This window comes from Chaetura pelagica, unplaced genomic scaffold (genome assembly GCF_000747805.2).
Source record: "Chaetura pelagica isolate M959 unplaced genomic scaffold, ChaPel_1.0 scaffold963, whole genome shotgun sequence".
Taxonomy (NCBI): domain Eukaryota; kingdom Metazoa; phylum Chordata; class Aves; order Apodiformes; family Apodidae; genus Chaetura; species Chaetura pelagica.
Genome location: NW_009952705.1, coordinates 616,008 through 627,708, shown reverse-complemented (window position 1 = coordinate 627,708; position 11,701 = coordinate 616,008). Strand labels below are relative to the sequence as shown.

The 11,701-nt window shown below is 56.3% G+C and overlaps 1 protein-coding gene across 1 annotated transcript in view; it reads right to left on the bottom strand.

Moving 5' to 3' along the window:
- ZNF385C (zinc finger protein 385C) overlaps nt 1-11,063 on the bottom strand; it is a 53,766-nt gene extending 42,703 nt beyond the window's left edge. Inside the window, exons 1-2 of the mRNA XM_009994196.1 lie at nt 11,045-11,063; nt 10,380-10,614 (exon numbers count right to left, since the gene is read on the bottom strand). Of these exons, the coding sequence (XP_009992498.1) occupies nt 10,380-10,614; nt 11,045-11,063 (254 nt within the window). The remainder of the gene's footprint in view (nt 1-10,379; nt 10,615-11,044) is intronic.
- Between the last annotated feature and the right edge of the window lie 638 nt (nt 11,064-11,701).

Sequence of the window (11,701 nt, the reverse complement as noted above, 5' to 3'; positions counted from 1 at the left end):
GAACCGGTTCGAGCTGGTGGGACACGGAGGGGTGGGAGGGAGAACGGGCAGCGCGGGGCGGTGCGTTTGATGGCCGAGCCTCGGGGCCGGCAGAGCGGGGCTAATTGCGGGGGCTAATTGTGGGTGCTGGTTACAGAGCCCTGCCGGGAACGCCTCCCGCCCGCCCCTGCCCAGCCCCAGCAGACCCCTGGAATTTCCCAGCCAGGCAGCATGGGCCCTACCAGTGCATAACCTGCTGTATTTGTGCCTGGACCCCCGTGCCGGCTCACGGCGGTGGCACAAACGCTCCTGCTAGGCCCAGGCCCACGTCACCCTCCCAGGGCACCACCAGCACCCGGGCAGAGCAAAACCCGCGGCTGCTTCTCCCCCGCAACATCCAGCCTGGAGCTGCCACTGCTGAGCATCTTCACCAGTGCCTCTGCTGGGAAGGATGCCCAGGAGCTCTGACAACTGGCTTTCCCATCCCCGCGGAACACTGTGGGAGGCACTAAAAAAATATTCAGAGCCAAGGGACATCGTTGCATCAGATGCTGCACCCACCTCCCACCCCCCATGGTCACTGCTTTTCGACAGAGGTTTTTAACCAAACTCCAAGCAGGGACTAAACCAGAGGTTACTGTGCCAAGAGGGGAGAGGGCCCAGCCCAGCCACAGCCCCAGCACCCTCAGCCTGCACCCTGGGAGAGGCAGATCCCAACCACGTGGGGAGAGGGGAGCGGTGCCCTCCACCCGCCGCAGAGCCAGGCTTGCTCCGGCACGTCGGCTCCGGCAGAGCCTGCAGCAGCAGCTCAGGAGAAAGGGAGGGCTGGGAGATGGGGTGGGTGCTTGGGAAGACACTGTGACCCATCTGGCTCCATTTGGGCATGGGTTGTCCCTAATGCCACCAATTCACTGAGATCTTTGGGAGGACAGACACCAGGAACCACAACAGAGTGATCACTCTGAAACCTACTGAGGGCAGTGTTAAACTCCTCGCTGGCTGGGAGACAACCCAGACAGGCTCTGCCCAGCCTTGGGCTCCAAAAGCAACCTGGCAAATAGCAACCAGCATTGGGCAATGAACACCTCCATAAACAAGAGGAAAAAGAGAAGGAGAAAAAACCAGCAGGAAGCACACATACCACCCCCCTCCCCAGGTCTGTTGAACCTTCCAGAGCCTTTCAGGCTGACTTTGTTCATCAAGGATTTAGGGTATAATTTGGGGGTGAAAGATGTCAGATAGGATCAAGACCCATACACCTGGAGAACCATATCAGTTTTCTTCTGCTTGGTAACCTGAGCCCACCAGCAGCAGGAGGCTCAGGCTGGGGGCTCATCCCCACCGGGCCAGGAAGGCAAGCACTGACCTTTCCTGCTCCCGGGTTTGCTCAGGATTAAGATAACATATTTTAAGGGCTGAATCCTGCCCCCGGGGGCTTCCCACACAAAGAGGATGAGGCTTGTGGCTTGCTTTCCCCCCACAACCCCCCCTAGAAACAGGGACCTGGTCAAACACCACCCCCTGCATCAGGTCAGGGCACCCAGGTTTTTTAACTAAAAACTAGAGAATTCTGCTCTTACAAATATAAAAAAGGAAAGTAAAGCAGGGGTGGTAATAATGCACTGGGGGAGGGCACAGTACCAGCCGTCTGGGGGGGCACAGGGATGCACCCCCAGGAGCTGCTGAGGGAACCCACGCCCTGCAGGAGCTGCAGTTGGGGGGCTGGGGTTGAACCTCAGTTTTCCCCACGAAGAGAAGGTCTGGTCTCATTGTGTTGCTAAGAACCACAATAACAGCCAAACGCCTCAGCTTTTCTTCTCTGTGGTACTTTAATCTTCCCCATTTCGGGAGCAGAGAACAATATTGCCCTTTCATTAATCCCAGCTCCTGCGTGAAGCCTCAGCTTTAAACTGTGATAGAAACTGCTCCATTAAGGGCCTTTTTGTTGCAGGGCAAGGCATTAAAACATTATTTCCCCTTCATTTTAGTAAGGATACACACACACACACAAAAAAAAAAAGCACAGCTTAAAATTGCTTAAATGTGTATTCTCAACATTCTCACCCTTCAACATGGTAATGCTGCCTGAGTGTCACCAGGGGGGACAGCCACTGTGTCCCCAGGTCTGGGGACATTAAATAGGGGCTGCTCCATCCATCATCACCCTCCAAGGGGAGCCCCAAGGACGAGCCCAGGAGGTGCTGCAGGAGAGCTGGGGCCACCCTGCCACCTCCCCCCCTTAATCATCTTTCACCAGGAGATGTCTAATTACAAAGGCATCCAGGACAGGTCTGCAAATAGGGTGGAGAAATTGGATGACCTAAAAATATTTAATTATCAGGAGAAGGGCTGGAAATTACACCTGTAAATAGTTTCAGAGAGAGTGTAATATTTTCCATCTAATTTAGGAGGCCCTCCTGGAAGAAGCAGGGCAGAGGATTTCACCTGCAGCCACATTTTAGTGCATGAAGGAACCCTTCACACCTCACTGAGCCCAGATCCCAAACCTGGGGCTTTGTTTGAACTCCCGAGCTCACCCAGCTCTGCTGGGAAGGACACCTGGAGCCCAGCCTGGCACAAAGGTGCCAGGGGCTGCCAGGGCTGAGCCCCCAGCACCTCAGCTCCCATAACATAACAGCAGCACAACAGCTCGGGAATACTTGTCAGAGGTTTTGTGACATGAGGGGTGCAGCAGTGTGTGGAGCCCCACGGAAACCCAGCACCTTCCCAATGCCACTGTTGGCTCCCAGGCTGTGACGCCCCCTCACATCAGCCCCAGCTCCCCCTTCACTTCCAGCCCTCCCAGCACAGCCAACACCAGAGCAGGGCCTCAGCCACTCCAGCCACACAGCTTCTAACAGAGCCTGGCACAGATCCCCCTCCTCATGGCTGAGGGCTGCCCCACTCAGCACCTGCAACAGCTGCCTTCCTCCTCCCTCCTCATCCTCCTGGATCGAGGTGGATCCTCATTTGCCATGTGGTTCCCCCTGGCCCTGTGTGGACTCAGGGGGAGAGGGGCAGAGCCCCCACATTGGCTCAGCTGGGGATTGGCACAGCAACCAGCTGCCCAAAATCTTCATGCTTAATTAGCCAGGGGGTGACTCTGGCTCGGGTCTTGTCCCCAAGGTCTCTATTCAGCTCTGTGGTCCTTGGGGTCCTGGGGACGTGCTGGGGAGTGCAGCAGCTCCGTGGGGACAGGCACGTGCACCGGTGCCACAGGGCAGAGCATACTGAGATGCTCCTGCTGACATGGCAATGGTAAAATAAATGAAACTATTACTCATAGATCTACGGCTGTAGGAAATATCAAAGGTGAACTGGAGCAGCTCTGTGTGTGGGTTTCCAAAAAGCAGCAACAACTCGGAGGCAAGAAAAAGGAAACTTAATTTAGGGCGATCACAGTGACTGCAGCCAGACCCAGTCCTGCTCAAATAAACTAAACCCCCTCCTCAGAGGGGGCTGCAGCCCTAGGGGGAGCCGGGGGGCCGAGGCTACGCAGGAGCTGGTCCCTCGTGGTCAGTGCACTCAGCTTTGCCCTGCTCTGTGCTCAGTGGGATCAGCCATCCCATGGGAGCCCCAGGCAGGGCAAGGGGCAGATCCTGGAGCGATGCCCCACAGCACTGCCTGGGTTGGGCAGAGGGAGCTGAGCACCCCAACAGCAGCTCAGCACCCCGGCAGCAGCTCCTTACTCCCCCCTGGGCACAAACCCAGCTCCAGGGCTCTAGCAGTTGCCATTTCTCAATGGCCACAATGGGGTTTTCTCCCTCATGCCACGACACCGTGGGGTTGTACAGAGGAGAGAGCAGTCTGGGAAGGAAGGCACAAACCATGACGAGGGGAGATCAGCTCTTCACAGAAAATTTTATATTGCTTACGACTTACTGTCTGTGAACATAAAACAGTTTAACCAGCCGACCCTAAATCACAGTGACAGCTTTACACTACCCACAAACCTCTGCTCGTGCTTATCCAGCTCAGTCCTGCCCTCCTCCCCAGCTGCTTTTTTTTTTTTTTAAGCACTTGCTCCCCCCTTTCTCCAGGGAGCAGCACACGGGTGTGCACACACGTGTGGAGAAGCAGGGAGCAGGGCTGGTGCCTGGGGGCTGCCTCCCCAGCCCCACTGTCCATCGAGACCCTGGACAAGCCACTTCCCCACTGCTGCCCCCCTGGTCCTCCCCATCGTTCAGCCCTGGTGACCTTCAGGATGGTGCCTGAGCACAGGGAGGCTGTGCAACCCCCACACCATTCCACCAGCACCACCAGTACCCCAGGACATTTCATCTCCCTTCCCTGCTAGAGTGGGACAGCAACTGTCCCCAGCCCCAGGAACCATCCCACAGGGCTACTGAGGTCCCACACGTCCTCACCTGTCCCTGGGAATGTTTAAGGAGAAAAGCACACCTTTGTGCAGGGGGCAGAGTGGGGCAGCACAGCAGCACCGGGGAGCCCGGTCCCGCCTCTTCCAGCAGGATGCAGCAGCTCCAGCAGCCAGCACTGCCAGGAGAGCTGGGAGCAGCCCCAGCGCGGCGGGCCCAGACACGCTCCTGCTTCACTGCTGCTTTCACCATTTTTTCCCTACTTAAAATAAATCCCAGGCTTTCCTCTTCCAAATCTGCTGAGCTGCTGCGACATGGGAAACTGCAAAATATTCCATGGCTGCGCATTCCCAGTTGCTCTTAATCCACTTCTAATGAAGATCACGTGTGACGCATCCCCAGCTAAGCGGCCCTGAAATGCCATCCTTGCAACTCGATAGCAAACCGCACACAAGAAAATTCCATCAAAATCCAAGATTAAGGACAACTAGCTCACAAAATGCAGTGCTTACAGATAATAACACGAGGCAATTTCCTCCTGATTTTGGGAAAAACCTCCACCAGCAGCAGCATCCCTGCCCTGAGAAGCACCAGTGAAGGTCAGAGCCATTTCACGCTGGAGACGATCCGGGGGCTGGCACAGGGCCCAGCCCTGACTCCAACATTTGCAGCAGCCACTGCCCAGGTCTCCCCTTCAAAGTGACCCCATCCTTCCTGCCACCCACTCCCCACCCCATGTTCTCACCCTGTTGGACATGGGTCCGGTTCCCATGAGACCTCCCCATCATTTCCTCAATGCACTGAGACACAGGAGCTTGATCCCCTCTCCACAAACACCCCCAAGGTTGCTGACCCCCATGGCCCAGGCACCTGGCTGCCACCACACCCCAAGATTATACCTGATAGATCTTATCTGTGTTATCTTTGGCATGGTGTCCAGCCCCTCCAGCTGGATCATTCACCGGGCTCCCCAAGCCCTCACTACAGGGGTGCTCAGAGCATCACCCAACAGCCTGTGTCAGGCTGTGCTTGCACAAGCCAAGCCCAGAAACTTCTCTGGGCTATTTTTTTTTAGCAGAGAGCTTAAATTTTAAGGACCTTTTTAGAAGAAGTGTGTCAAGAAAAAACCCAAACCCTGAAGCCTCTAGCCAGAAATCAGGGTACAGAGGGGATGGGCAATGCCCTGATAGGGAAGGCACCACATCTAGAAAATCCGTCTGGCAGAAGTTAACAGCTAATCCATTTATTTTTTATTTGAAGTTACCGACTCAATAATACTGGAGATTAATTATGATACAGTTATTAATCCATGATAAGCTGAATAGCTGGGCTTTTCAGAGGGAGAGCAAGTTAATGGGGTATTTTCCAAGGATTTAAATGGGAGCAGTTGTCTCCAGATTAATGGGCTGGCACAGGGCTGATGTGCCATGAGGAGGCTTTTGGGCTCCCACGGCACCTTTCACACGCAGCCCACAGGCCCCCTCCTCCCCATGCAAAACAGGTTTTTTTCAGTGTAACATCATCATTTGGTGGAACACAGATTTTTCTGCCAGTTCCTGGTGATGGGGCGAATCTCTCCCTTCCTCAGCCCAGGGGCAGGGCTGCTGCTCACCTACCTCTGCCCAGCACCCAACCTGCCAGGACCCTGGAGGGACATCCCTGTGCCCCAAAAGGGAAGGAGGAAGCCTGGGAATAAGCAGAGGGAAGGAAAATGTGCAGTTGCACACTGTGCTGCTCCAAGCATCACCTGATCCCTGCAAATATCTTTAAGACGTGATAAAAACATTAAATTTCCCCACTGAGATTCCAGGTTATTCAAATCTGATCTGAAAAGCTATTTTTAATCATCTTTGCTCGCAGCTGAAGGGAGCAGCCGAGGCCAACCGAGCAGGAGGACTCAGTGTGCTTGTCCTTCATTGAATTTGCAGAAGCTTAAAAGATGAACCCTGCACTGCTCGGCCACAAGGTCACCATCGACACGCAGGTCGGTGCCACGTCTGTCCCTGATGGACATTAAAGGCCCTTTAACCCATGGGGTGGGTGTGGATCTGTTGCCCTGGAGCTGAGGAGAGCCTGATGCTGCATCCACATCCCAGGAGTTTGGGGCTCAGCTCCCACCCAGGCTGGTCACAAATCAGGGGTCCCAAGCAAGGGCCACCCCAGCTTTGAGGCCATCCCAGCTCCAGCACAGCCACTGCAGCCCAATTAGACTGTAATCCTGGATTTCTGATAGTGCTTAATACATTGGATGCTATTGCAGACAAAGCACCACTGAGCATCACCCTCTTCATTAAAGACAACTACAAGACTGCATGCATGACATGGAACCAAAAAAGGAGATTGGTTCTCAAATTGTTGGTAATTAACAGCTGAGGAGCTCCAGCAGCAGGGGCAGGCAGGAGGGAACACTCCAGCAGCTGACCTTCAAGATGCCGAACGGAACAGGGTAACTCCCACTGACCCCTCTCCACTACTGGGGCAGAACTGGCTCCCAGGGGGTCCCCACATCCCCCCCCAGGCACCCACCCCCTCTGCTGCAGACCCAGCACTGCTGAAGCTGTCACAGCGATTTCTCTGCTCATCTCAAACCTCTCTGCTCTGCAAACGTGCCAAGACAGACGCTGGAGCAGCTGATTGGGGAACCCAGGACCTTCCCCTTCGCACGGAGCTGTTACTGCTGTGCGGGTGGGGACAGTGCCAGGCAGCCCGGGGGGGTCCGGGCACGTCACACCAGGAGGGCACACAGAGCAGAGGAAGAGCTCACAACATGGGCTGGCACTGGGTGCTCCAGTCCAACCTGCACACCCAGCCTTGGCTTTGGGTGCGGGGGAGCAGTTTGAGGGGTCTCAGGTCTTGCACAGACCCTCTAGCAGAAAGGGCGCCTGAACAGGGTGTCCTTGTCCCCAGCACCCACCACCCAGCCGAGGGGGTACGAGCTGCTGTCAGCTCAGATCTGCCCGGGAGGCTCCTGTGGTGGAGGAGGACACTTCCCCCCCACATCTCAACAAGATGAGAGCTGACAGGGCCCGGGGATGCTGGTTCTGGCAGTGGGAGAGAACAAGCTGCTATTCACATCCCCTGACTTTTTGGGGACACTGCTGAAAGGGTCTTTTCTGGGATCAGGGGACAGCAGGGGAGGAAATTCCTGAAACACTGCATCTCAGCCCATCCCATGGATAGGCAGCCCCTGGGGTCATCCAGGAGGACAAAAGGAAGCAGCAAACCCTTGTCCCCTGCCCTGCCCCAGCAGTTTGCACCAGCATGAAAGCAGCACTGGAGGCTGTGCCCGCAGCCTCTGCTCCCCAGTTTGGGGCAGCACTGGCTCCTCCTGCCCATTCAGCACTAGAACTGGGGGTCCAGCCCATGGCTGCAGGACTACGAGGACATCAAGAACAAACTGAGCTCACTTGGGCACCCTTGAAAATCACAGGCAGTAATTAAATCACTCTTGACCCAGTTGGACTTGAACTGGCATCTGCAACATGAAAACATCTTTCATCTGTGAACAGCCTGTATTAATTGCTGCTGCACTGCAATTCAACATGAGACAACAGAAATCTATGATTTGCCTTGCAAGAAAATGCCTAATGAACAATAATTTGTTTTTAAATTGGAGGTCTTTCTGGCAAGGCACTAATAAATTGTAATGATACTGATTATCGCGTCTGTTTGCCAGCCAAGTTGCTCCACAGCTTCGCCCTGTGAAGCGCAAGCGCTTCCAGGCTTTGCAGAAACAACTGATGGGAGAAGCCAGAGAGGAACTGGGGCAGATCGAGCAGCATCAGTGAAAGGCACCTTTGCTGTAGCTGTGGATGGCAGTGCCAGATGGGGGTTCCAGCACTGAGGAACCTCCTCTCTTTGTCTAACTCCATTAGTTCATTTCACCCCTCATCTTTAGAAACCCCCACCTCTCTCCAAGGCTCCCCCAGCAATGACACATGATCAGAGCTGGGTGTTTGCTGCAGCTTGGCCAGGAGATGCCTGGGAAGGGACCACAGCTCCCATGGCCACAGGCAGGAACGTGCTCTCAGCACCCAAAGGTGCTGGTTCAGCTGGTGAAGGGCTCCAGGCGGGGTGTGGTGGGGCAGGACTCCCTTGCTCCAATCCTCCCTGCTTGGCCCTGCCTGCACCCTCCTGCCCACACTGCAGCCCAGCCAGGAGCACCTGGAGCTTTTCCAGGAAAGTGCTGGTCCCCTCTTCTCAGCAGTGGGGGACAGTTGTGTCTGGGGGAGATCAGCCCCTCTCCAGTGCAGACACGGGGCCGGGTCGCACCCAGAACCCGCAGTGCCAGCAGCACGCGGTCACCAGAGAAGACGCATCACATCAGCCAGTTCCCGGCCCTAATCTGTCACTCACAGCCACGTGTTCCCCAGGCTCACGCCTCAGGAGGCTGGGAAAGGTTTCCCGTGACAAAGCTGGAAATGACATTTTTAACCAGAAGCCTGGGGAGAAGGCGGCTGCGGAGGGAGCCCCGTCCTGTGCCGGCAGCGCTGCCCAGCGCCGCAGGACGGGGGCGGGCAGCAGGCGGCTCTGCTGCTTCCCCACATGAGCAAATCACAGCCCCACGCAAACAGAAGCAACCTTCATCCTCAACGGCAGAGAAAAGTCCAGAGGGCTGTGCCCGCCTGCTGGGGCCCGGGACACTGGCTGAGGCCGGGGATGATGCAGAAGTACAAAGTACATACTTGCATGCTCTGAGATTCTTTGGCTCAGTAGGAAACACATCCCTGGACAGGCTCCCATTGAGCCACAACCAGGTCCAGGACAGTCTGGAAGCTGCAGGCTGGAATTTATGAGCCCTGTTCCCATTAAAATAGCAGGCAGTATTTCCACCTGTCAGTAAAGGATGATAAACAGACCAGCTCCTTTACATACCCCATACCTGGCTCAGACAAAACCAGCACCAGGGAGGGCAGGATTTGGCATCAAGATGACCATTGCCATGCGAGGAATTTATGGCTCCAGCCTTGCCCCATCTTTAGCAGAAGTAGGTATTTATACGGGCTGGTTTCCAGGGGCCTGCCAAGGCACCACAGCAGGGCCCTGGCACTGCCCAGCTGCCCATCCATTGCACCATCCCGACCCCACTACAAGCCAGGTCCCAGAGCCACTTCCTCACCCACAAGAAAATCTGGTGTTCAGCAAGGTGAAAAGTGCTGGAGAAGCACACGGGTCCGGGTTCCAGGTTTGCACCCAGGACTCCCCAGTGCAGAGGTGACAGAAGCCACCAGTGAGCCCAGTGGTGAAGGTGCTGGCACCAAGCACGACCACCTGGTCCTGGAGAGCATCACTGCCATGGCCACCATCACTGGCTGGGGCCAGACAGTGGGATTTACCACCCTGCAACCCACCACTGCTTTGCTGTTTGCAGAAGCATTGCAGATTCATTTGCCAGCCCTTCAGATGTTCTGAAACAAACCTTTCCTGACCAGTCTGGGACTGGGCTCCAGCCCCTCACAGCTCTGCTGTGGGAAGCCAGGGTGCCCAGAGAGAGGGACGTTCCCTCCACACACGGTGCAATGGGATTCCACCATATTCCTGCCCTTTCCCTATCCCCTCAACTTCTCACCACCCTCACACCAAATAAAGGCATCAATTTTCTACAAAGTGGTTCAGAGAGCTCAGCTCATTAACTGAACTGGTAATTAGCCTGTAAGGATAGGAGGGCAGGTATGGAGTTGGCTGCTCCTAGAGCTCCCAGGTAGCCAACAACCCAGATGCCAACAGCTGCTGCACCCTTGGATGTGCTCATCCCACAGCACATCCTCTACGGACATACTAGAAGATGCTCACAAAGACACCGAGTACCAGCAACCACACTCACACATGGACAGGACCCACACACGTCCATCTGCCTGGTGCAGCACCCTGGGCTCTCAGGCCCCAAAACCACTTGAGGACCAGCAATGCCAGTGGGCAGGGAAGTCCCTGGTGTTCAGGCAGATCAGCAAGTGAGAGGTGCCGAGGACACAGAGTTCCTGACCATCCCAGCGCACCAAGCCCAGCGGAGCAGCTGTCCCAGAGCAAGGGCAGCCTTGGGGCAACCTTGGCCTGACAGACGGGCTCCTACCTTGGGCCGCTGGCATCTTCCCCTTGTTGAGCTGCTTGAGGCGCTTCTGGTGGGACTTGCCATTGTAGTGGATCTGCGCCTGCGCGGCCGAGTTGAGCTGGATGTTGCAGACCTCGCAGAGCGTGAACGACTGATGCTTCTTCTCCCGCTTCATGCGCTGCTCGGGCTGGCTGGGGAGGCAGCTGCCCATCTCCAGCAGCCTCACCCCGCTCTCAGGGGGGTGGGACGGGCTGAGGGGTCTCTTCATGCCTGCGGGAGGAAGGACAGACCTGCCGTGAGGACAGAGGGACCAGCACAGGGGGGCGGGCAAGGCAGGAAAGCGCAGCGCAGGTCCCGTGCCCGAGGGGTGCTCAGACTGCTTGGATCTGGGGATCTCCCTGAACAAGAGCAGCAGCACTAGCATCTCTGCAAGGAGTTGCATCAGGGAAGATGACACGAGCAGCAGCATTCCCAGGTGGTTAGTGCTGGAGCAGAGAATAACTCAGTTCTTCCAAGTTTCTAGCACCAGACAACACTCCTCATGCCAGTTAAAGCCTTGTTCGCTCCCGGGCAGCACCACGGGTTTGTCCAAGCTGGACGGTGACCAGCTCTTTGCAGGCAAGAAATCCAGGACCTGTGTGCTGCTCTGGTGCCCCACAGCCCAGCCCTGCTGCAGCAGGAGCAGCCCCAGCACCCACACCTTGAGCCACCAGCACCATCCTGCCTGCACCAAGATGCTACCTGTCCTGAGCACGGGGCCAACGTGCATCAGCCACATGAACTCCAGACCTGCACAGGGACACCCTGGGGAAGAGTTGCCCACAGAGGGGTTCAGATCAGCCAGGAATGGTCCTTGCCTTGCAGACACACTGTCCCCACTGCCCAGAGTCCACAATAGTGACCCTGGACCCAGAACTGCTGGGACATCCAGAGCCTTGGAGAGGCATGAAGGTCACCCAAGCCCTGCGATCTAGTTACCACCTTGGCACGGGCAGCTGCTGCTTAAGGATACACACGGGCATGCTGTGCTGAGACCCTGAGGGGCCAAGAGCAGGGCAGGGGTGTCTGTGGGGGCCAGATGAGTCCCAAATGTGCACTGCAGATATGTCCCTGGCACCTTCAGGATGGACTGCACAGGCACCGTCTCCCTGCCTGACTTTGTGCAGCACCATCCAGGAACACTTCACCCAGTAGCCCCAGCCCACCAGTCCCGATGGTGGGAGCCCCCAACATCTCCTCAGACACCTTGTGCTTCCCAGCCCTGCACCCTCCCCCCACGGCACTGCTGCAGGAGATGACAAGCCAAGCTCCTGCCGGCTTCTCTCCAGGAAAAGCACCATAACTTCCCTCCCAGGAG